The sequence below is a fragment of the Buteo buteo genome, chromosome 5, assembly GCF_964188355.1.
Source record: "Buteo buteo chromosome 5, bButBut1.hap1.1, whole genome shotgun sequence".
In the NCBI taxonomy this organism is placed as follows: domain Eukaryota; kingdom Metazoa; phylum Chordata; class Aves; order Accipitriformes; family Accipitridae; genus Buteo; species Buteo buteo.
The window spans coordinates 16,483,368-16,509,627 of record NC_134175.1 but is presented as its reverse complement, the minus strand read 5'-3'; the positions used below and the strand labels follow the sequence as shown (position 1 = coordinate 16,509,627).

The window sequence follows — 26,260 nt, the reverse complement described above, 5'->3', positions numbered from 1 at the left end:
TATAACATAACATAACATAGAGATTTCAATTTTAAGATTCCCACTGACTTTAGGAGACAAAAGTTTGAGAAGACATTCTTATGATTAAAAACACCTAATATGAAATATAATATTGTAAGACTTCAGAAAAGAACAATTAGATTTGCAGTTGAAGTAAAATTAATTTTTGGCTCTTAGTGGCTTCAGAGAACAATTACAATATACTTTGTAACTGGAATTTCAAATGCAGTTAACAGTAAATGATCTGGTCAATGATCAGTCCTACCCAAGAAAACACTACTTGCAATAAGTAAGTTTTGGGGTTTGGTTTTGTTTATTTTTTAAAGAGTAACAGTTTTCTACTCCTATTGACTAACTTCTGTGGTAGTATTCCTCAGGTTTTTAATAACAGATCTTCAAGAACTCCTTCCTGCCATCACACCACATCTTCAGGTTTTTTCTGCCTTGCATGCATTGTAAAAAAAAAAAAAAAAAAAAGTCTTTTAAATTACATCCATAAATTATTGCACAAGTTTACCACAATATATGGTTTTTATATATATATATAATTAGAGGAAAAAGCCCTAATCTTATGGGGAGCATCATTCCTGCTCAGTAACAATATTTGACACTGGTAGCTCAAATTTCAGTAGGCTAAAATACTGGTGCAGCAATACTGCTGCAAGGAAGCTTGTAGAGCTTCGGTATATCTTTTAAGGAGAGAAATAGTGGTTTTACATCTGAACAACAGCTAGCATAATCTCATTTCTTTCAGTTCTATAACAAAGCTGGCACATCTTTTAGTGGAACCGACCCCTGCCAGTTCACAATGCAGAATTTTTGAGAGAGGAGACAGAAAAATCTAGCAGAACCTAACACAGATTGTAGAATCAAATCCCTACACAGAATTTTTTTCCAGCTCAAATAGTTCATACAAACTACGTGCATAGTTGTTCCCAGTCCATCCGACAGGGACTCAAATTTCACTAATTCCAAATGGTCAGAGAATGATAACCAGAAAAATCACTTCTAGTTGTTAAAGAAATCCTTCATCCAGCAAATAAAGACCTGGCACAGAATGCCACTGAAGAACATTTGAGGTAGAGAAAGCATTTCTTCCACTACAAGCATTTACAGCATTGCTATGTCAACCATATTTCAAGCGCTTCCCACTTAACACAGTGCAGAGGTGGCAGTTTTTTCAGAAACAGGTGGCAATTTTTATCATGCTACTTTAATTGCACAAAAAAAAGGACAGAAGAATAACACTGAGAAAATGCTACTAAACTATTTCTTACTCTTCATGCTGTGATAGGTCTGAAAGCAAATGAAAAATTTATGTAACCTTGGTTTTTTTCATGCAAGGTGTTAAGGTTCAGACGTAAGTGCACCATTGTTATAGTTGTGTGTCGAATTTAAGTCAGAGTTTTAAACTTTTCAAACGCCTCTGAAATGGCAGAAGATATCAGTACATAAGCTTCCAATACCTGTTATATTTTACAGTAGTTTGGTGATAAATATTTGTACAGTAGAAAAGTTTCCCAATCACTTTTTCAGACTATTCTTCCTGCCTTACCAATTTTGTTTTATTTTTGAATATATAATTATACTTCACCTGGTCTTTGCCTCATTATGTATTCCATCAATGATACCCTGACTAGCTGGTATATACACATAACATTTCTCAAGGTTCATTATATGACCATCTAGAGTCAGATGCCACAAGTCTCCTAGAAATAAAGCAGCTATGCAGCTGCTCCTGCATCACATGTTGATATGCTACTACAGCTTTAATTCATCCAAATAAACTTGTTTTCATCTCCTGGGGCATGGAATGCCAGCTGCCACCACTGTACCGCAACTAGTAATAAGTTATAACATGTACTACTGCCATAGTTGTAGTGCCAGGAGTTGGACTCTATGATCCTTATGGGTCCCTTCCAGCTTGAGATATTCTATAATTCTCTTTCAGGACCTTTTCCAGTGCCAACTCTATACAGAGCTGGAAAAAAAAAAAACCAAAACATTTCAAGACTCAACTAGTAAGTCGCTTAGCAAGGACTAAGTGGTCAAAGCTGAAAAGACAGTCATTATCACTACCATTACCTAGTCCATTAAAATACTAATATTGGAGTTGTGTATCTATTAGGCTAGTTGTCTCCATAACAAAATAATGAAACATACATTTTAAATCCTTAATTATGCAACTGTCTGTGAACAACATTATTTAGAAAGATGTTTTAAGCCTTTAAGTCAACATATACATTAATCCTATCCCATTCCTACGATCTACCTGGAGTGAAAGCTGTTTGATACTTCTCATTCTAATGCTAAAAACTGGAAAGCTGGCACGTCTAAATAAGTGCACAGGAATAACAATTAATGTCTTTTTTTTTCCAATTTAGCATTAGCAAGAACAAAACCTACACTATTCAATGTATATGCAAGCTCCATTGTTAATGCAGTCATCTGAAAAACTAATGTAATTAATATTAGACTGTTGTCTAGCCTGTATATATGGTTGACGTTTGTGCAATTTTTACTTTATGACCTTCAATCTGCAAATGAACATTTTCATATGTTCACGAGCACAATTCAATTACAAAGAAACTGTGGCATCTAAAAATCAATAGCCCATTATAGTATCCTATGATGGACAATTTTAACTGTATTTCATCTACTGAAATGTGACACTACATGCTATCATATTGCATGCTTGCAAAATATTGCAGGCCTTCACTCAATTTAACTGAAGTCAGCAGCATGATCTTATCCAGCAGTGCAATCCTACCCAACAAACAAATCAAATTTGCAAGCTTTAAAAAGAAGTTAAAAGCACTCAGGGAGAAAACCCACTAACTCAAAGTACTTGCCAGCTAAGAAAGCATGTTGTGCAAGAAAAGTTGGTTATTTTGCAGCAAAGACCTTTTTTTTTAAAGCAGACATTTAATTACAGTTTTATGACTTTATGGAAGCAAGATCTGACTTCTGTTGCAGTCTGGATTGCTGAGCATTTTCAAGCAGGAGACTGGAAACTGACACTAGTTGAATTAATAATGTATGTTATTAATATATTAAAGATTTAGACGGTTTAATAAATTCATTTCACAGTGCTTTATGTCATGACAGCCACTGTTGCAACCATGATTCTTTCAAGCCAGGTATATATTTAGCTGCCAGAAGGAAATGGGAGTTTTGGCAAAAGAACAACGACCAGTTAGCGTACTAGAACTCAAAAAAAACTCCCCAGTCTGGGCTCCAACTAAAATATTCAGCTACAGCACTTTACCTGATAACCAGTTTTGGACTATCTTCAGGTTTCAAAACAAATAGTCTATTAATAATAACTGGATAATCCACACTACAGAACTACCATTTCCAAGATCTCCACAGACACCCATTTGTGACGTTATCCTTACTTCATGTATTCAAAGTTACCCTCTTAATACCAGGGGTTTGGAAAGATCCTTGAAAAAGAAAATAGCATTTTTTGGAATTTAATTCTGCAACAAGGGACAGATTCTCACAGAACACACAGGGCTCCAAAGGCAGCTAAACGAGATGCTAATTAGGTGGCTGACATACACAACAGAAAGGAAAAAAATCACCGAAAGAGTTCTGTATTTTTCATATTGAAAATTCTGTTAACCCCTACAATGAAAGAGATGTTCGTAAACCGATTTCTGCAGTGAACTATACCAAAATCTGATGTGATAAACAATTGAGCAAAATAAAACAATGACTGTTCAGAGCAATTCCTTACTTTCATGCTGCTTCTAATCAGAAAAGTCTCCAACTTCACACACAAAAGGACTGTAATGAACAAAAACCAGCACTTCATCTACACAGACCAGAATTTTGGGGTCACTTTAACTGCATCTGCTTACATCAGCAATAAACTATTTAAGCTGAAAGCTCACTTACAAAACTGAAGAACTTGAAGAAGAATCAAGGTATTTGATGACATTATACAGAACATAAGAATTTACAGCTTCTCAGACATGCTCTTGATTTAAACATGAGTTTTACTTGCAGAAAAGTGGAAAATATTACTTTGTTGACAGAAGCACAGTTAATATGCATTACACAAAAACGTACTTGAGTCAAAGGATTCCTTAATAGAAGGCCAAACACATTTTACGAAGTTATTAATTATGCATTCATTTTTAAAGGTAACTTCACCAGCTGAACTCTAATTTATACAGACTAACAGAAGTTTGACAGTCAGTACTGTTTGCACTTTGATACTTGAGACACACACCACATCAAAAGAACACCTTTTACTCTTGTCCAAACAGTTAAAAAAAGGCACTACCACAAAGCCATGAAGTTGCCCGAGGACTGATGTTTTTACTAGAGATCTAGAATATTTATTCCAGAGCCTTCTCACCTGCAGTCTGAAATTCAGTAAACCAACTCCTGATTCCAAGTTGTTTGTAAGCCAGTTTGTTTTGTTTTCACTCAACAACAGAACAGCTTACGACTTCTAAACATATTTAAGCAGTACATTTTTGCAGACTCATCCATGGTCTAGTCATCTACAGTCAAATTAAAGAAAACTGATGCAAGCCTTGTATTTTTAGACAAGTACTCAGCCTATCAGAAAAAAGGCAATTATGTTCATACAAAATGGATATTGTGGTATATTCTGCTAAAATATCATTTGGTCAATTTATTCGTCTCAAAATGGAGATGAGTGAATACTGGTAAGATTTTAAATAAAGTTTAAGAACCATTTCATTGAAGCAACATTTAGAAATCTGAATTACTCCCAAATTAAGATATTTAATAAACTCATCTTTGTCCTTTCTTCTTTTATTACAAAAACAGTTCATCTAAGAGACATTTGAGCACTGCTACTTTCTCACAGTATTGTTTATGCACTAATGAAAGCATAATTAAGATACCATATTCCATTCAGTATTAGTTAAACCTCTCATTAAAGTTCTGAAGAACAGCCACAGAGTGGAGGTAGATGCCTACAACTTGAAATAAGAGGCAGACATGACATACTCTAAGATTTGACCTTCATTTTCTGGTACATAAATATATGTGGATTACCCAAATAAATATCACTCACTTTGAAAGTTACTAGAAAGCTAAATTGAGGAGGGGCTGGAGGGAAAACGGAGGACAAAAATAAACACTGTCTCCAAGTTATAAAAGTCTTTACCAAAAAAGAAGTTAAAATTGTAGTGAAATTACCATTGAAACAATACAACAAGTCCTTCTAGAATTTAAAACTGTGCAGCTCTATATACTAAGAGAAGTGAACTGGATCCCTGAGTAACATGCTTGTGATGGAGGCAGACAACAGAAAATAAGTATTGATGAGTTTTATTTTAAACTAAAGCCATAATCCTATGAAAAGTGTAGTCCGCAGTCTTACAAGAAACTCCGTACAACTGAAACCAGAACTGAGTTTCATTAATATGTTACACACCACTAGCTGAAGTCCATAACTTTGGTTTTAATGTAAATCACATCTAACCACAGCTGGAGAAGAATCCTTCCTTATTGCAAAGCAGCAGGTACACAGTTAACGAATGGAAAGAATTGGATTTTTAAATGCAATGCTACCTAACAACAGTCGCTAGCCTTGAAAAGGTTTACTTGAAGACCTTTCAAATGTTTCAGAGATTCTTCACGCATGTACTGCTCAATATCCTCTACCCTTTCACACATGGCCCCTGTACACTTATATAATTAAGAATGATATTACCAGGAACACATTGCAACAAAGCTGTGCAGTGGTTTGTGCAGTGTGGGACTGTAATGTTCTTGTATTTTGTAAGCCCAAACCATTGATACCAGGGTTTAACTAGCACTCAACACTAAGACAACATAGTAAGTCTTACCAGCAGTCTTTATATGGCTTCTGCTGGTAAAAATAATTTCTTAATTACACTGTCCAGAAGTACACAGATTTACGTGTTCTAAGTTTTCTTCTCCTATTTACTACATTCAGACCAAAGTAAACAACATCTGCTGCTCCCAAGTGCTTTTACTCTAAGGAAGCTGCAATGACCTATTAGTAAAATCATTCCTAAAGCTATGAGAAACAAGACACTAAGGTAAACAACTGGGAAAAAAACCACAACTTAGCAGAGTTTTAAATCTGGTACTTATTAGTAAAACAGGTCAGCCAAACTACTGACTTTGGCTCCAACTTATATATTTAGCTTCAGACTTACTTGATCCAAGTTTTATCTTATTCTTCATCACTTCACTAAACTAAATCCTATACACATCATTACAAGTCTGAAGCGCACCAAAAGTGTATTTGCAAAGCAACTAGCAAAACAAAAATTTAGCTGAACTATGTATTTTCTTTCTGAAGTCATCTGCATGACAAATTTTTTTCACCAAGAAAAAGCCAGATGTATTCTGAGAAAACACATTCAGATATTAATTAGGTTTGAGCAGCTCCCTCTGATCAAAAGCAAATGGATGAGTAGCAACCAATATTGCAAAAGCATCAGCCAGCAAATACAGTAAAATGCATCTCAAAAATCTCTGAATCTGCCTGCATGTAGGTTAATTCTAACACATACAATGAAGGAGAAAGTGCCTTGAGGTAGAAACCTGACTTCTCACTAAGTGCTTTGGGGATTTTACTCAGGACTACCTCTAGCTTAACCCTGTAAACTGGATGCCCATTAGCATCTGAGGGACATAAGGCATGCTCCTGGACTAATCTTTCAATCTAATTTCGTCAGAGAAATGCAGCTGAAGAACTTTGAGACCACATTGCAGTGTGAAGCAAAGCATGGAAATGGAATGACTGGATATTCACCTGACCAACACACTGTTGACCCAAACTAAAATGCTGATGTTGACCCCCACTAACACAGCCACAAAATAAAAAAAAAATTAAAAAAAAAAAAATAGTTGCATGTAATTTCCCCCAAAAATTGCTCTCTTCCCAGGTGAAAGAGACCTTTATCTCAAAGACTATGAGCTTACATGACACATATGATTACTTGAGAGGCTCACCTCCAAAAGAAAACTTCAAGGCAGGGGCAAGTTCAATTAAAAAAAACAAACTCATCATTCAGCCAATACCTTAGACAAAATTGCTTAGACGAGTCTTGAAATGAAAGCAGCTCTGGCCACTGACACATTGCATTTTTCTATTCAGCTACTTCAACTCAACATTTTATAGCTTAGAATACTAGTTTGTTACCTGTTAAGTACACACTGCTACAAAATACCCATGGAGACAACATTTAAACATTAGTTAGTTTTAACGCTGGTTGGTACTACTACAGTAAAGATCAGCAGCATCTACTCTGCTGATAACACTTTAATAAACATCAGGCAGCATCACACTTAATCGACAGTACTGTGAATAGTTTTTCCTAACAGAACTCATACTTGTTTAAAAAACAACCTATGAAAAACTTAACTTTATTTAGCTTTATTATTAAAACAAAGAGTTAAAAGGTTGTTATGACATTTAGAACACGATGCCAGAGATAATTATAAAACAGCAATGAATCCTAATAAAAAAATTAGTCACATATACTAAGAAAAGTCCCTGTCTCTGGGAGTCAGCTGTGCATAGTGTTCTTCCTGCAAGTAGCCCATCATCTTTCCAGAAAAAAACCCCAACAAGAAAATTAAAGGCATCAGTAAATAAAGCTGCCATTTTAAACATTTCCAACTTATTGGGAAGTAATTCACAGAAAGTAATTACAGAAGAAAAGTCAGTGCTGATATTTTTTCTACAATCATGCAATCAGAGCACAAATGGGGAAAAAAAGCACTTATATTTACACTTACTCAGTTTTTAAAACCGTGTGTACATTGCCATCATTTAAAGTGCAAGCTACATATCTGCTGAATTAACTGAAGGCATAACAGGTGAGATGTAAGTTAAAATACTGCCACCAGTAGTTATACAACTAACCACAGATGCCAGTAGCATATTTCAAACCCTGACCAACTTAGTGTGTTGCTTCTTCTTGTGTATTACCAGCCGAACACATATTCCATTGCTTTAGAAACAATACTTTCGTCTTTCCTAGGAGTTTGTCTGTCAGAAACCACCTAGAAGGTGGGGGGAAAGAGGAAGAGAGAAAATAAAGAGAATCAGTCAACACAAAGTTAATTCGTTTTATACTAACCAGGTTTTTTTTCTTTTCTTTTCCTAAGTGCTACTATATTTTGACAAAATACATTTGAAAGATTTTCAAAACAAGCCCTTAACCTCTGGAAAAGTGACAAGTCATAAATTTATTATTTTTTATTATTATTTTGGGGACTAAACAGACTGAGTTTGTACTTGAACCACATCTTTAAAGAAATGACAGGAGGAGATAAAGGCAAGGGTCACATTGAAGTTAATGTGTGTACAGCCTCATATAACTAAAGTGAGATAGCATTAAAAAACACATACTTATGTTTCCTTTAAAATACCTGATAGTCACTAGTGGAAGCCTTATATGCTGTTGCAAGAGGTCTCATTGTAGAAATCTTTGCAGGTTGTACTGGTGTGCTGACACCTTTTGTAGGTGGAGTGAAAACTGAAGAAATTGAGGATGTAGAGCTCCTTTCAAAGTTTTCCATCACACTCTTAAAAAGATGGTTAATATAATGTAAACAAATACTTAAAAGCAGTAGTTCAACCTTTATTATCTGTAATTATCTATTATCTAGAAGAGTTTGATAAAATATGTTCACATCTCAAAGCTAGCAAAGACCACAGGTAAATTGCCTGTCAGTACAGAGCACACAAGTACACACCACCACCAAGCGTTTTCCTCACTGCATTCATTTGTATGTTGGGTTATGCCATTGCAAAGTAGTGGAAGCTTGTAATCTGTTCACTGTATGTACTAAATGTCAGCCAAGTTTGAAACAGTATAGAGAAAATAAACTGTAAGACTTGCAACAAACTTCAAGTAGTAACTTTTTTCAGGCCCAATTGAACTAAGTAGTGTAAAATCCTCTTTCTAAATACTTCTGAAATATTTTACCTGATCCATACAGGACAGTCTCCAAGCCTTTACCATAAACTTGCAGCTTTTTGCTCAGATTCAATTTGCCAAGGAGTTTCACTCAGTCCCCTTACAAAATGCTAGAAAAGGAGTCAGAAGGCTCGATTTTGTAAGCTCATGTTTAGAAAAGAACGCATGTAGAATGGAAGAGGCAGCAAGTGACTTGATGGGAACCACAAGTTCCAAGTTCCACGAGAACCCAGAGAAAACAACGTGGGAAATGACAACCAGCCTGGGGAGACCAAATTTGCTGCAATTAGACTCAGTGGAGCACAACATTCAACCAGCCTAAGGACAGCAGAAATTCAGAAGGGCATCCGTCAGGAGACAGCTATCCAAAATACAGGATAGGATTGGTGTCCAGTGTGGGTAGCAGCTGACTCCGCTCAGCACAAGGGGAACCCATGGAACTAACTGCTACTTTTCAATCAGAAGCCTAAGCACTGATGTCAAATCCATCATATCTAGTTTTCAATTGCAAGGAAGAGTTTTACAGCCTAATGCCAAACCCTCAATGGACTAGTGTCCAGAAATCTTTTGCCTCCAGTTCTACAGGTTAATGTTATGGGTTTATTTATTGATATTTGAAAGTGGACACTATCCACAAAAGACATAATGAGAATTCAAAAGCAACAAAGATCAGATGCCTGACAATTAAATGTCTTAGATCACTACTTCTAGCGTTTCAGCTTATAGGCAAGTCATTGATACAAACTGGACACCAAAACAGTAAATAAGGTAAGAAGAGTCTGGAAGCCCTACCATCAGAAGCCCACAGAGGAAAGGGGCACTGAAGTACATTTGTTTCTGAATTTTAACCAGCATAAGAAATGTTTCAAACTGATAAAAATTGAAGTAATTGCAAGCTCAATTTCTAGGGCTGCCTTCTCAGAAGGGTTTACATTTGAAAGCTTACATTACTCTTTAGCATCACTTATCCTTAGAGGAGACCAAAAAAATAATCTGTGAACTATAAAAGAATGCCTGTCATTTGCTTAAGCTAATGTACAGTACCCATTGCAAAGTACTGCAAGAGTTAATGGTCAGGACATTATCAATGCCTAGAAACCAGCAGCTCATGATAAAATTAGACTGAAATACAGCCATGCCTACCCCAACCACTACTTACAATAAAGGGACATGGTTTTGTGGGGGCACATGGGAGAATAGGATCAGGACTGTCTTGCTAACAAATTTTCAGTCTGATGTACTAAGATAAGCTGAAAACCCAGAATCAGATAAATAGTCACATAAAAAAAGAGAGACAATTAGGAGCAATAACAGTCTTAATCTGTCATCACATACCTACTACAGCCCCACAAAGTACCACAAATTCCAGTCTGAGAAGCTCTTTTATCTCAGTTGGCTCTTATGTTACAGTTTCAATTCATATCTTGTACAGCAATATAATTCTGTGCATTGTAACTTCCAAGGAGTGCAGAGATTTCCCATAATGATCCTTCTCAGCAGGAAATCTTGTCAAATACTTAAGAAAAACTCAGGTAAGATATAATAGACTATACCTATACAACTAAACTACCTATGCTTTGCAATTCATAAAGAAAAAAATTAAAGAGGTCAGTGAATATAAAGAGGAAGCCCAAAAGCAGTGTACCTTATATTTAAAAGCAGCTGTTAACTTACTTTATCTATACATGGCTTGACACCAATCATGATAGATTCACCAAAAATTCTTCCATCTTTGCTTAAGGCTTTCCGGGCTTGAAGCTTAGACTGGTATCGAATATGCATCCAGTTTCCTGTGTTGGACATCTATATGAGATTAAATGAAAATTGTGAAATTTAGCCTTTTAAAGAATGAGCCAGAATGTTTTCAGAAATAAGTCTCAAACTAAGACATACCACATGTTTTAATATGTTTCCATACTGAGCAAACTGTAGAAGAATATATGAAGCTGATGCTTGAGGAAATCTGAAAGACAGAAAAAATACCCCCAAAATTATAACAAGTAGTTGAAGAATTCTGGTGCTAAAATACAACCAGATGAAGGGTTTTTAGAAATCCAAGAGACCAGTGTGTTAATGCCATTTTAGAAGCAGTGACTTGGGGAATATTATCTTCTAGGCATTTTTACTTCACCACACACCTCAAAGGTAGAAAGCTGCCTTTCCCACTTGAAAAAAATTAACATGTAGCTTAAGTTAAGGTGCTTCACGAAAATATATGCATTTGCTGGCTTTAACCACAGTTGTATTTCCTGCAGAACCTAGGAATGCCAGACAACAGCAACGTCCAAGTACTTCTTTCCATATGAAGCAAAGACTCCACCCCTGATTTTTCTAATACTTTGGAAATCAACTTACCCAAATACCGTTACCCATGTGTCATCAAGTTGATCTTCTGAAGTCAGGGAATCACCCTGAGTATAAAAAGGATCTAGCTGAGCAGGAGATAGAGTAGTCTTCCTAGGCTGCCCAATACTTGCAGGACTGAACATACTCGAAGCTGTTAAATTGAAATGGCATTGCTTAACAAATTACTTTTGCAAGACAGGTAAGCTTAAGAGCCTATAGTAAAAGAATAAATTCAGTATCAAGCATTCACTTGTATACGGAAGAGTTTGATGGGAGATTTATTTGCAGATACAGACAAACAGTAAGTCAATCTAAACTTCACGTCTGCAAGCATGCTAGTAAGTTTTATGGCTAGCAACCTAGCTTCCTCCTTGACCTCTGAACGCCAGCAGCTTAATACAGAAGCCAAATAGAACAAGACAGTGGAATTAGGCTTAGCAAGAAGCCACAGGTTTGTACACAAGATAGGAAACCTTATGAAGATGGAAGGTGACCCATCAATCTCAGCTGCTTCACTCAAGTACAACCACCTCTGTGCTCAGTTCAACAACAAATTTTGAATAAGGAAAAAGTAAAGTTGGCTGAAATTCAGTCAGAGTGGAAAAGTATTTCCTATTCACATCTGCATCCCTTTTGAAAAGCTAGTAAATAGAAGATGCAACTCCTTCACAAATTAGCAATGAGTTGATGTAGCTTGAACAGTGATATCTTTGGATATTAGGAAAAATTTCTTTACTGAAAGGGTTGTCAGGTATTGGAACAGGCTGCCCAGGGAAGTGGTTGAGTCACCATCCCTGGAGGTATTCAAAAAGCACGTCGACAAGGCACTTCAGAACATGGTTTAGTGGGTGTGGTTGATGGTTGGACTTGGTCTTGAAGGTCTTTTCCAATCTAAGTGATTCTATGATTTGTGTATTAAGGAAAGCAGTAAGGAAGTAGATTATGTATTTTCACAGGACATCTACCTGTTCCAGGAGTTGATGGCATAGTTCCAACCAATGGGCTCTGTGTTAGAGAAAAGCTGGCCTGTATTAAAATACAGAAAGTAACAAATCATTCTTAGAGGTACATTTCACATATCAGAAGAGATCATTTTCAGGTAACTTAAGCATCAGGCAAGAATATTAACTGTTGCCTTAAGTTACTCCTAACTTTTAAGAGTAAGAACTGACATTTACATGTATATTTAATACAAGATTATTAAAAGTTATTAATGAAAAGTTATTTGACAATGTTTTTACATTCTAGCACACAGCCTAGTGGATAGCCAGGACATCCAGCATGCCTCAACTATTACATCCTGGAATTTCCAGCTGATTACTAAGCCTTAGAAGAGAACGCAGTTAACTTCCCTGATCAGAGGCTTAAATGCAAGTATCAGAGATAGTATGGGAGTGTAGAGCAAACTACAGAAGGGAAGCACCACAAGCAACAGGATTCAGGGTCCGTCTACAATTTTTTGTCATCTAACAAAAGAGAGCTACCAGTATACAAGAAGAAAGCTTATTTAGGTTTAAGGTGAGCTTTAGGTAAGAGGAACTGAAAAATCTGTTACCTAACACAAATCACACATGCTTTGTGAAACTAAGTAGCTTTAGGTATCCATCCTCAGAAACCTTACAGCTTTAACTTCTTCAAAATAGGCATCTCATTATTGCTGTAGTATAGTAATTCACACATTCATGTGCATCCTGCTGGAAAAGATGCCAGCATCAGAAGTTACCAGCCTCTGATTTTCACAGTCTAAAGGGCTTAGAAATCATGGAAGCATAACCCTCACTTGTATTCCTCATCACTAGACTTGCTTTCCCTCTCAACTACTTAGTGCAGCTGCACTGAAGGAAAGTATACTTGAAGTTTTAGCTGCTAGTAGTTATTTTCTTGTTAACATAGAAGGATTTCAACATCCAAAACAATTTTAGTGTATTTTTAGCCTGAATCATGGCATTTCTTAGATACGAGATCAAACAAACTACAGCACCTGTAGACCTAGCAACATGCCTTCTGACAGCTGCCTTTGTTGTTGTTGGTGGTGGTGGTTTTGTTTGTTTTGTTTTTTAAATATCCAGTCCTTTAAGACAGTATTGGATTCTGTGCTTCACAGAGAACTTGAACTTTCAGGATAAACTTTTCAGGAGGCAACACTCAAAAGACTGCTCATTCAGTGAAAGGCCTTCTCCTTGCATCAAAAGGATCATGTTCACTGAAAAAGAACCTACTAAGGCTTGACTGCTCACTTGAGGTAAGTAGCGGACTTTATTATTAGAATGACCTTCTAGAAGTTTTACTGTTACTCTCAAAATTAACCCCACCTCTCTGCCCAAATTTTGATTTTTATATTGTACTCAGCACAAAATTCCTTCTATTTCAGTAAGTGCCTCTATTGCCCACTAAAAGAAAAGATAACATGTATTTGGACTTTTCTGGCAATCAATAGCCCAATACATTTACAACAAGGTGAAAAGCCACAACAAGTCTGCATCTGTCACGTACAAAGCATAGCAGAGGCATGATTTGCATTTTTCATTCTCTACAGTATCAAAAATCAGTAACAGAAGATAGCTCCATGACTGCAGCTCCCATTTAGACTACACAGGCACACCAAACACCCAGAGTAAGCAACAGCATGATCTGAAGACTCACCAATCATTTTGCTACAGTTTATACAACTGAGTTAAAGAACTCACTGAAGCAGTAAACTAGCTCACATCTTCTGCTAAGAATAGGCCAGTACCTAAGCCACTTACTGGTCGTCTTGAGGTTAGAGGTGTTGATCCAAGTCCTGGACTAGATAATTCATCATATATGCTCCTAACTGGTGGAGCACCGCTTTTATCTTTATGTGTAGGGACTACTGGTTGTGGGGGAGATCCTCCTGCAATTAAAAGAAACAAATGAAAAGCATGAGAAAACTTGTAATTTTACTCCACTGCTACTTGTTCTTGAAATTTCAACCATAAATTCAGCCATGAAAGATGTTGATTGTTTCACTGGGGGTTTGCAAAACCATCTGGCCTACCAAACTGCTCAGGTTTCAATGTTCTACATAAGAATATCACATATGTGTCAGAAACTACCTCCTTACACAAGTACCATCTAAAACTTTTAGACCTTTTATAATCCCAGTATATTCACTACTGACACACACTTGTTCTTTTTTATGAAGTTCTGAGCACAGCTACATCTTCCTATTTTAAAGGCAGGTTAGTAAAGTATTTTAATTGTTTCAGAGACTAACTTCCCTGTAGCAGAGATGAAAAAGCAAGGTTTTTAAGATTTGAGACATTCTACACGCTAAAGAACCATACCAAAATGCACACAGACATTGCACATGCTGTCACATTCCCACCATCCAAATTCCCTTCCCTCCCACATAATTTCATATTAAATAAAAATGTAAGCTCTTGAGAGCGAGCACTAGCTTGCATTTAGACAGGATGAAGTTAAGCCAGATTCTCTGCCATTTTGTAAATTTTGGGACTTCCAGTATAACAGAGAATTAAATTCACTGAAAGACATTGACATATCTCTGAACACTTTGTGTGGGTTTACCCCAGCTGGGGTGGGGGGTGGGCATGGGGGGAAGCAGTTCAACTTAAATTAAGCTTTTCCAAAGTACTTTTCAATCCTAAATTCTGAGCTTCAAGACTCCTCTCTGAACTGTTTAACACATCCAAGAACTGTTACAGTCTATTATATAAAGCACTCTCCCATCATGGTTTTCAGTTTAAGTGATATACTTTACCACTCATTTTGGGAGGCCTGTGTTAGTATCTTACTAGTTACCCCTTTTCCAGAATTGATACTCTGAGGCTGTAATAAACCCTTTTGAAAACAATTAAGTGAAATTCACATCACTATTTTCAATTTCATAAATATTTTCCTAAGAGGCTTGTATGTGGTGGGGACAGACAAGAGCAAGAAGCAGGAGACAGAGACCACCAATCATAGAATAACTCAAGTTGGAAGGGACCCATAAGGATCATCAAGTCCAATTCTGCTTGAAATTGAAAGAAAAGAATATCTAAAATTATCTTGCAGTACTTTAATCCTCAATTTCTCCTTCAAAATTACTAACACCAACAGATATTTACATTAAGCCAACTGATTTAATACAAAAGCCAAGATCACCCATGACATGAAATAAATCAATGAAGCTGTTAACTACTCGCTCACACTTTTCAGAGAAGAGACATATAATACCAGAATCTTAGAAACATAGGTAAGGTCTTCTTCTAGTCGAATCAGTTAGGTGGTTGTAAAGAGATGAGCATTTACAGCTAGGAAAGTCACTACTCCAGCCCAATTACAGCAGACATTAAGATGGTAAACACAACCACTAGATACTAGTTAAGAAGTATTTCTTAGTTTTTAGAAGTCTGACAATCTATAAGTGACTTATTAGAATTCATTGCAAAGAAATCAGCAGCTTGCACAAGCTGCATTTAGCTTGCCAGCAGACATCTCTGTTTTAAAGAGAAAACATTGATGGCTGTATGTGCAATTGACTTGTAAAGAGCCATATAAACTGATTTTACATTAGGAGAGGTTCACATTACTTGCCCTGTAAAAGCAACCTTTCCCAGTACCCAAACTGGCATGGTTAAAACTTTTATTAAACTTAAGTCTACTTTGAGCAATTTAGCTAAACTCCACTGAATACATTTGAGCTCACCATTTATTCAATGAGTTGAGTTCATTTTCAGAAAGTTATAAAACTACAAGAATTCAAGTAGCCACGTAGAGCAATAAGACAAACCAAATCTTTACTTGCAGGTCAGTTTTTCATCATTTAACAAATTCTGACCTGCAAGTAGCGGAGACCTCATTTCCATTACACCAACTGAAGGACTGCTTAAAGCACGTGGTTGCGGAGTCACTGGCGCAGGTAAATCACCCATCAAGAATCCAGGAAGAAACTGAGCACTAGCTCCTGGTTTTGGAGATGTCGGGGAGCCAAGAGTCATTGGCTCTGCTCCTGTGTTAATGAAAACAAAATTTAGCAACACGGAAGAAGCCTTTTCCATTGTTTAAACAGTGGTTCTATTAAAGAAACGTAAAACAATATGCAGGAAGTGACTAAAATGGTTCTAATAATTTCTTTTCCAAATAAGCAAAGTTTATCATAATCTTGCAGTTTTTGCAACTACAAGAGCTGCCACACCGAGACTTCGTTCTTAAAACATACTATTTTGCTTATGGCCGGATTTCTGATTTTGAGGGTAATCACGGTTTTGGGGTTGTTTTAACGGCGCGTCTTACATAAAAGCAATCAAGCCAAGGCTAGATTCCCCTCCCCAGCCGGCCGGTTCCGCGCCCCAGCCAAGGGGAACGTGCTTCGGTGGAGCACCGCGGGGTCTCGCTAGCCATATCGCGGCTTCCCCGCGGCCCTGCCGCCCCAGCCGGGCCCGCCACACCCCTGAGCCGCCCTGAGGTTCCGGGGTGCTTCAGGGACGGATCTTCGATCACGGAGCGCCAGCGCGGCGGCTGCTCGGTTTAACCGCAAAGGCACTTATCCCGGCGCGATCTCCCATCACCCACTCGAGCCCGGCGGCGGCCGGACTGGCCCCGACGCGTACCCCGCCTGGAACGAGGGACCGGCCCCAGCCCCAATCCCCTCAGCAGCCCAGAGGAGCGCGGGCAGCGCTGGGAGGAGAAGAGCCGGACAGCAGCGACCTCTGAGGCGCCTCGAGCCGCCCAACGGCGCGCGCGGGGCGAAGCGGCGCCAGGCAAAACCGAAGGGGGCTACGACGCCGGGAAGGGGGGAGCCGGGGCGGCCCCGCGGCCCGGCTTACCTGCGGGCTGCGGCTCCATGTCGAGGACAGCCACGTCGGCCCGGGCGGCGGGAAAAGGCCACCAGCAGCTCCGCCGGGCCCTTTCAAACGGGACGGAACTTCCTCACGCCGTCACTTCCGACCCGCCCTCCCGCCATCTTGTGAGGGGCCCTGGCCAGGAGGGGAGGGTGACGTCCCCGCGCGGCCCGCCCCCAGGCCGCGGGGCAGGTGTTACTCACCATAGAGGTGCGCGGCCGCCGGGCCTCTGCCCCGAACCGCCTACCTAACACACACAACGACTTAAAGAACCATAGTTATCGTTACAAATGCTTGTCCTGGACTATTTCTATGGGCTAAGAATTCATGGACCTGCAGCTGAGGTGAAGTGGGAAAGCTTACTCACCAGGGACAAGACCATCAGTCATTTCCCAGGCTGACAGCACACACAGCCACCCACATATGAAATGGAAATGCAGTGACCCGTTCCCCCATGGAAATGGGGAAACTGTAGAAGATTTTAGAAAATTTAGGACTATAAGGCTGTTAGAAATTAATATAGAATGAGTTAAGGCTATTAATGGCAACAGAGCTGCTCAACAGGCCATGAACAGCATTTTCAGCCTGCCCCCAGGTATAGCCCCAATCCAGGACCGGATTAAAACCCAGTCCAGCTAATCAGTAGAGACAGATCAAACAAAAGATGAAAAATCAGCAAGATAGAGGTGCTTAGCTGGGGAGTGATTAAAATATGTAGAGCTTACAAAGGTAAATGCGAAATAGTTAATGAAACAACCAGAGAGGTTTTCTCAGAATTGTGCGGGTATGAGACGTCAAGGTAAAGAGGACGAGAAGATGGCTGACCCAAGACAGACTTCGAAAACCACAGGGTGATGACCGGACAGAACAAGACAAAAATTGATGAAATAAGATGATGATGAGTGATAACGACATGGGAACCCCGATCAACTGGAAAATTACAAAGACTTTGGATTGAGATTATAAACTACCTAAAGGGTATATAAAATTGAGAGAAAATTTTGTGGGTTGCCATTCACTGCGGTGGTGGCCCAACTCTGAGTTGTTAATAAAGCAAACCTAGAGAAACCCATAACTGAGAATTTTTTAACAGAAACGATGACCACAGAATAGCAATCAGATGCGGGTGGCCTGGGGCTAACCTAAACCTTGCATTAGCATTTAGCATGAGCAATTAATATTGAGAACAAGACACAGTGTAGTTCATACACAATGACACACTATGGTTCAAACTAGTGGTACAAGGAGAGAATACTGCATCAGTTCTTGAAACCAAACCTTTCAAATCACTTCAGCACAAAATTTATCCAAACACAGTGTTCTTTTTATTTTATTGTATATTAATATATCAAACCATTTAGAGCTAACATGAAGGCCACAAAAAAGACTATTAAAATCTTTTACAATTTTTTTTTTTTTTTAAACATGCCATCTTAAGACAGTAATTCCAGCCTGAGATCTGTCAGGAGGGTCAAAGTTACCTATTCTATGATGTCTGTTCTTTATACATGATGTGGAATGGAGTGAGAGGACAGCAAATGATGACCAAATGCAAAGAAAAGGCAGTAGCAGTTAGTCAGAGATAGCTTATTATAAGCATTTTTCATATCTCCACCTAAATATCTACAAAAACTCCTGATAGCCTCGTTCCAACACTTTGAAAACACCATGTTAGTGCACTTCAAATCACTCCTTGATGAGAAACAGTAGGAAAACGTGAAGCATTAAAGCATCCTACACATTTTGAGCATCCTCAAAAGACCATCTGTTTTAATTTTGAAAAACATTTAATAGCTGGCTAGCCCACAAAATTCAATAAAATCCTCTTTAATTGCAATATAAATTTAAAATCCAATAGCAAGGTATGTTATTATATGAAAATTTTATTATCTAGATTTTATAACCAACTAGAATGCACAGATTCGGTTTTGTATTAAACAGGGCAACTTTTCTCAGTCATTTTATTTCCTTTCTCTATTGCCTGCATTTTTTCTGATGGTTCAATAAAAAAACATCATTCTGGTTTTTTTGAATATTTCAAGGAAATTTGAACTTTATATTTTTATAAGCACTCTAGGAAGAGCTTGTTCTTGGGCAAAATCATCTCTGAAATCAGTGGAATACCATTTGGCCTTTAGACTACACGCTGGGGGAAAAAGGGGGTCAAAGGGGGGTAAGAAAAAAAACGTAAAGACTTTAAAATGTATATTTGAAAGGGGACTGTAAAATGACAGATTAAAGTACATCCAACATTGTTACTGTGTAGTCAGAATAGATTGTTTCACTTCTCCCTTTTGATTAGTCATGATCATTTATGCTTCCATTTGCCTTTACATTCTGTTCTTGGTACTTGTGAAGCTGCTCCATGAAGCCAGGATTTGGACAAGCCACAGGCCTTGCATTTTTCACCAAGGAAAAGGCTCTAGCAAAACTTAGTCTTTCTGAATTCATTAGAAAGCCAATGACTACTGCCGCTGCACGGGAGACTCCTGCATTACAGTGGACCAGTACCACACCGTCCTTCAAGAAACAAATGAAACATAAGTTGGGATATTCATTAAGTAGATAGCAACAAGTATTAGAAACTTTATATAAAAATCTATTAAGACTTATTAAAAGCTCCTTGCTGAGCTCAAAGCAAGTATTTACACATACAAGTAACTCCAAACACAGACATATAACCCCCAAATTAAATACTTTTCTAACTAAAGCCACTTTATAATTATCAAATACTTCAAACCTAATTCATACCTTAGAACTAAAAAACATTCTTCTGTCCATTTCCCCAGACCTTGCAGCAGCCCCCTCATGTAAAAAACACATCACAGACCTCTGGGATACTGAGATATCTGATCTAATTGGGTGCCAAATTTAAAATAGATTTTATTTGCAGTATGGAAAGGAACTTCACTGTATCTTGTTACCAGGTTAAAAACATAGCAAGGCAGCAAACAGCTAGGCACAGAGGCAGATTTTAGAACATTTTGTAGTTCCAGTTGCACGCTTCTTGCGTACTCTGGAGTTCATCAGTGATGATTCTGGGTAAGCAGGATCATGCATAGGACCAGAAAAAACAGAAAAGATATCGTGTGATTTGCAGCAAATCTCTACCTCCCCATCACACCGCTGGTACAACTGGAGCAGCTGGTACCGCTGGTATAACTAAGGTCCCTTAACTGGGGACTAAGGTGCAAAATCCAAAACTACTGAACCTCCCATAAATTCACAAATGTTTCTCCTGGGATTTAAATTCAGGCTTCAATTATCTATAAAATTAATGGTTTTATCCTACTTCAACATTTCCTACACAATCTTTGAGACACCTGAATGACTCTTTAAAAAGACACTGCAAGTTACCTTAAGAAATAATGGGCGTGAGTTAACACAAAGACAACTAGACAATCTAGTGTGGCTTAGGCAAAGTTTGCAAGGCCAAGGCTTCGTCGTGTTGTCATGTTTGTATGTCAGACTATGACCTGGAAAAGGCTCAGTCCAAACTGTCTGCCAAATGCCACTTTCACAAAAAAAAACCACAACCCACAAAAAAAAAAACCAACAAAAAAATCCCCAACACCTAGCAACTCCATATTCTGAATAAAGGTACTGAAACATGACACAATGAGCTTAGATACTTGAGGCTAAACAAATATATTCTAGATACAAACAGCCTGCTCTGTCTGCCCTTAACAGGCACAAATTATTCAAAGGGCATTTTACCCAGAGGAAAAAAAGACCTTATAAAACACCAGGGTTCCTTTCCAGGAACTTGATGGCTTACATTACAGACCTGGGAGTTGCAATTATCTGGTATATTAATAAACACACAGAGCAGAAAATGGTTCCTGCTCCAAAAATCTTTCAGTTTAAATATTAAGACAAAGAAGCATGAAATTGAGTGTTATTATCCTTGTTGAAGACATGCCAAGCTGAGACTAGAAGAATGACTTGCTCAACACAATAAGATTATGGTAGAGCTAGGAACTGAATCTAAGCTCCTGCATCCCAGCACAATGAATCGCAATACCACCCTTTTTTGCGATGGAAATCACGTGCCCGTTGCATTGTCTGCTGGAAATCATAATATTCATTCCCTTTCTCACATTCACAGGGGCATGCTTCCCAATCACACAGACTACAGAGTGGAAAGAGACTTGCACATGTATTTCAACTACCCGAGGAAGTGCCGGTGGTGACCTGTAAATTCAGTATGTCCTTTATAATAATGACATTAAAATTATGACATTAAGAATTAAATTTATGCCACTGCTAATGAAGCAATTCCTGAAGCCTATTCACTGTAGATCTGGAGTAGTTTTTACTGATTTAATGGGATTTATTTCAGACATAACATACCATAATCGAGATCAATATCTAGCAGTGGCACTGAGGGTAAAAAATAAACATTGAAAGTGATCCTTTTTTTTTTCTTTGTACAGTTCATGCTTTACTTTCCTCTTTTGCATTTCTTTTAAGTTTTGGGTTTTTTTTTTTAATGACTGTTCTGTTGTACATTGCCAAAAATTATATAGTCATATCCACGGAACAGACCTGAAAATTACTGAACAGGAATGAACATGGGCAATAACATTAAGCCAAATTTAATACTGAGAACATGTATCTTTCCTTGCTAAACCCTGTTGTTTCTTTATACAAAGATGCATTTGGCATGTAATTCTTAACTAATTTTGTATTAGATACGAATACAGAATAAAAGTGAGAAACAGACTGCAGATATGAAATTAATCTCTATTTAGCAAGAACTCCTTGCTCTGATCCTGACAGCCTAACCTTCGCCTACCCAGAAATGGTCCATGGTCTTCCAAGAACCTCTTAAGACTCAAGACAAAGTTGGTTTTTTTTAAATCTGTATACAGAGGGAAGCAAAATCACCTGCCACCAAGAGAAAAGGTGATTTTACAGTGGATATACACAGTGGGCAAAAAGCCTCACTGAGGAAAGAAATGACAAAGAAGCATAAAGCTTTTGGTGAAGAGCCATAGGCTAATGCAGTTCCTTAGGGATCCACTTCACTTTGCAGCAGTGCCAGGGCTTTTTCTTCAGGAGGAACAGAGGGAGCAATAAGGAGAGATGTTCATGAATGAGCTAAGATTTCCTCCCTGGAAAGACAAGCTTTCAGAGGCTTTATAATTAGATACTAAACAAAAAGATTTTAAAAATCCCTCATTCATAGCACTATGATCTGACATGGGTCACTTCACATGTCATGGAAAATCTGCCTGCCAATTTGGAGCCTAGAAGAAAAGGTGAGCTCTGATCAGTATCAGAATTTGTACCATGGTATCTACAGACTTGAGCAGTTACAGTTTTAGAAAAGTCAATCCTGTTACAAGTACCAGCTGGCAGTGACTTTCTGAACAGCACAGGCTTTACTTCATTCTCAAATTCAAGTGTTGTCATACTCCTTCATTAAGTTAAACACATTCTAGTAATAATTTCTCATATATCATGCTCTCTCACCAGTGAACATCTCTCCCTCCCCCACATCAGCGGATGAAACAGTAGTATCTCTTTGTGATTACTTAAACAGAAGAGCACTTGATGATACAATTTATCATAAGCTCTTTTAACACTATTTTGACAAAGCAAATAAAGTGATTCAAACCATCTGGAGATCTGTCTCCGCATAGTACTATCACATGCTTCCTGAACTGATCCTGGAGAACGTCTACTCCATCAATTACCTGCTCTTTCACCCAACACTCCCATTAGAAAACTATTAATATTGCTGTAAAAGTTTTCAGGAGAACTCCTTAGCTTACAAAACAGTAACTGGAACATAAACACCAGAGGCAGAAAGCAACACTACACAGTTATGAATGGCAAGTCTCATTTAGAAATGGAGTGGAAACCGTAACTAGAAACCTTGAAAAGGTCATTAAGTGACAATGTGTATCGCATAGCTTGTAAATGATAAATGAGAGAAGGAAAGAACATTGTGTGATAAAAAGAAAGCTGGGGCAAGATTATCTTCTTTTATCCCAATCTACTTAAATAATGAATATGGTAGATATGGTGGAATAACGTGTGATAAGGTTTGGTTGTCAAGTCATAGTTTTGACACCAAAGCAATGGTTGTCATAAATTACACAGTAAGGCTGAATTTAACAAATATGACTCAGGGATGGTCTTGGTTACAGACAAGTCTGCCAAGCAACCCCAGGAGTCCCTTCACCCTATTTCCTATGTCATGTCTTTTTCAGGACTTTGTTAGCAGTTAAATCACTGGTTGGCTCCAAGACTACTAACACATTCTCTGACAGTCTTGGTACGTAATCGTATGTGGATTCACAGCTCAGTGTGCTGCATCTTCAATGGATGACCAAGGAAAAGCACCGGGATGGTTGTTGACAAACCACACAGATCTGTAAAAGCCCTGTTAGGCTTTCTTCTAATCCAAAACAACATTCCTGATGGATAAATTATAGAAAGTAAAAAAGTTTCCCTCTGTCAGATGTAGTGACTTGGACTTAGGATGGGATTTCTTTATCTAAAGTCAGCCACTGGTCCAACTGTATTAAAGAAGCATTTCTCTAAAACATAGGGTAATAAATAATCTAAACAGGATAACTACTAGCATTAATTATTGATATACTGTACCTGGATCTTGGCTTTCTCAATAAACTCAAAGCATTCTGGAAAATAGGAGGTAATATCAGTTTCTGGGAGGTCCAGAATAGAAATGGTCTTGTATATGAATTCATTGAGGAAGACATTTTGGACTCCGTCTGCCACATTTAGAACATGAGTAACCTAAGTCCAAAAAAAAAAAAAAAAAAAAAGGGCATTTTCTGAAGACAGCAAGCAAAATCAGCAGTAGCAAAGGTGAATTATTCTTTAGGGGTATACAGATTGTAACTTACACAACTGCGTTGTTCAGTTTTACATACATATGCTATTTATGGTGTGCTTTTCTCCAAGCAAGATTTTACAGCATGTTAAAATACACTGTGATAAATTTCAGTTTTCTTCTTTTGAGAGGAAATGAAAGGATCTGTGTTCAGCCAAACACAGACTGAAGTAAGGATTTTCAACAGAAAAGGGAGTTGTCAGTGCAGATCGAAAACAGAAGCAATAGGAATGAGAGCACAGGCCACCCATGAATCCCCAAAACTTCAAGCCTGCCCTAACCCATCAGCATAATGTTCCTTCTACTAAGCTACCAGTACCATTTACTGGAGCAGAAGGATTTCAGAGTAAACTATACCTGCACTTGGCAGGCAAGACCACCTCTGGCCTCCTGCCATCTTTGTTCTGTCCAGGCTACGGCCAGGTTGTGGGTTGTTTTAACTTACAGTGAAGTGACATTTACATGGCACCAGATGCCAGACTGGTGCACTCCCTGTCCTGCAGAAGCACCACTGTCCGAAGGCCTTATCACCCCATTACTGAAACAGAGAAGAGTAAAAAGACCAAAGTTCGGGACAGACTTAGAGCCGCTACTTTGTTTTTCATTAATCCCCATCAGGCAAGTAGGCCTGATGCTGCTTAGCATCTGAAACCGCAACGCATTGCGGGAATCGTTCCAGAAAACGGCACTACACAATCATTAGTCTTGCAGCAAAGTATTTCAGCTTCTTGTGAAGCTCACAGGCGTCCATCCGTCTGCAAACCGAGCAGCCTTTTAAAAGCGCAAATATAACACAGTTTTTTCTTCACGTTACTTGAGACTCTTTTAGACTTTTTAAGTTCAAAAAGAAACCCCCTACGCGAGATGCATTTTTACTTCCGCGTCACCTTACCTTGTACTTTTTCATCGTCTCGAGGTCGTGAGCAGCATCCTGCGACCCTTGAAGAGAAAGCCAGTCGCTTGCCCCGCTGAACCCCTTCCCAGCAGGCAGCACCGCGCCCTCAGCTCCACCGCTCCGGCGAGCTCCGGGACCCGCTACCACCACCAAGCGCCGGCCCTCCCCACTCCCTCCGCCGACCCCCGGCGAGGCGGGAGAAGGCGCGCAGCCGCCGCCCGGCCCCACTCACCCAGCAGCAACCAGGGCTTCACGACGCCGACTTGGAGGTCGGCGCTGAGGTCCTGCACGTAGCCGCCGCCGCCGCCGCCGGGCGCCGCCTCCTCCTCCTCCACCTGCAGGCAGGCGCCGCGCCACGTCTCGATGATCCTCCTGCCGGTCAGCGTCGTCACGCGGGTGCGCTGCTTCCGCAGGTTGGCCCGGGAGAAGCTGCGGATCTCCTGGGCGAGGGAGTGCATGGCCCGGGCACCGCCGCTCGCCCCGCGACTGACGGCGGGCGCACCGGCACCGGCACCGGCCCCGCTCGGGTTGGCTCGGCTCGGCTCGGCGCGGCTCGGCGCGGCTCGGCGCGGCGCGGCCCCTCCCCTCCCCTCCCCTCCCCTCCCCTCCCCTCCCCTCCCCTCCTACCTCCTTCCTCCGGCCGCGGCGCCAGACGACCCGCCATTGGCTGAGTGCGGGGGTCCCCATTGGCTGCCGGCCCCCTGGGGGCGGTGCCTCGGCGCGCAGTCGCGGGGGCGCGCGATAAAGCTTCCTTTGAGGGATGAGGAGGGGTACCGCGGTTCGTCGCGTCCCGAGAAGGTGGCTTCGGGCCGGCCGTTACTGGGGTTGGGCACAGTGGCCTCCCCCTACCTGCTGCGTCGAGCCCTCGGAACGACCGGTGTGGGAAATAACTCCCTGCGAGGCCTTCGGGTCGCCCTGCAGAGCCGAGAGTGGTCCGGTCTTTGATGGGGTCGGTGGTAGAATAGTTGCCAGTGCTTTTTCTTTAGTATTTTACAAGCCTGGGAGAAAGTTTTGGGTTCACCTAGAACTTTCTCTTTTTAATTACTTTTTTTTTTATTATTATGACTTGTGGGGTTTGGGTCTGCCAGCGAAGAATGCAGCAATTGTAATTAAAGCAGCCTTTCAATTGAAAATGCCTGTTTTTGAAGTAAGTGCTGCTGTTTTGAAAAACAAATCATGCAGCAATGCCTGTCTGACTGTAATTGGGACTTGCTTCATGGGAAGCATGGCAACATATTGTAATCAGTTAAATGGAAAATATTAATTTAAATATTTCCCCCCCTGCCCCCCACAGCCAGAGTCATTGGGCTAGTAACCAAAGGCTAAACAAAATCAGCTGCTTAGGTTCACCAAAAAGGCAAAATAAGAAGAGAAGGGAGGCAAGGTGGGG

At 39.5% G+C, this 26,260-nt stretch overlaps 2 protein-coding genes across 3 annotated transcripts; both read right to left on the bottom strand.

Annotated features, from left to right (window-relative positions):
- Positions 1–23: 23 nt before the first annotated feature.
- NUP35 (nucleoporin 35) lies at positions 24–17,234 on the bottom strand. Of its 2 annotated transcripts, XM_075027953.1 has the most exons (9): positions 17,093–17,234; positions 16,105–16,275; positions 14,045–14,172; positions 12,263–12,323; positions 11,307–11,448; positions 10,845–10,914; positions 10,626–10,754; positions 8,401–8,556; positions 25–8,031 (listed from the first exon to the last, which is right to left on the bottom strand). In XM_075027953.1, exons 1-9 carry the CDS (start codon positions 17,109–17,111, stop codon positions 7,954–7,956), a joined length of 954 nt encoding a protein of 317 aa, XP_074884054.1. In that variant the 5' UTR covers positions 17,112–17,234; the 3' UTR covers positions 25–7,953. The 2 variants fall into 2 exon arrangements, with proteins under 2 accessions (XP_074884055.1, XP_074884054.1); XM_075027954.1 differs by lacking the exon at positions 16,105–16,275 and having other exon boundaries at positions 24–8,031; positions 17,093–17,215.
- Positions 17,235–19,328: 2,094 nt separating this feature from the next.
- Positions 19,329–25,442, bottom strand: DUSP19 (dual specificity phosphatase 19). The gene is made up of 4 exons (XM_075027955.1): positions 25,103–25,442; positions 24,868–24,914; positions 23,726–23,878; positions 19,329–19,627 (listed from the first exon to the last, which is right to left on the bottom strand). Exons 1-4 carry the CDS (start codon positions 25,326–25,328, stop codon positions 19,406–19,408), a joined length of 648 nt encoding a protein of 215 aa, XP_074884056.1. The 5' UTR covers positions 25,329–25,442; the 3' UTR covers positions 19,329–19,405.
- Positions 25,443–26,260: the final 818 nt, after the last annotated feature.

Bases quoted from the DNA above. Each gene is read 5' to 3' on its own strand.
- NUP35 (XM_075027953.1), bottom strand. The intron at 11,449-12,262 runs GTAGATGTCCTG...TCAATTTAACAG, and splicing joins GCCATCAACTCCTGGAACAG to CTTCGAGTATGTTCAGTCCT. The intron at 10,755-10,844 runs GTATGTCTTAGT...AATCTCATATAG, and splicing joins GAAACATATTAAAACATGTG to ATGTCCAACACAGGAAACTG.
- DUSP19 (XM_075027955.1), bottom strand. From the start codon at position 25,328: ATGCACTCCCTCGCCCAGGAGATCCGCAGCTTCTCCCGGGCCAACCTG. The intron at 23,879-24,867 runs GTAAGGTGACGC...TTTTGGACTTAG, and splicing joins AGACGATGAAAAAGTACAAG to GTTACTCATGTTCTAAATGT. The intron at 19,628-23,725 runs GTACAGTATATC...TGTTTCTTGAAG, and splicing joins TTGAGAAAGCCAAGATCCAG to GACGGTGTGGTACTGGTCCA.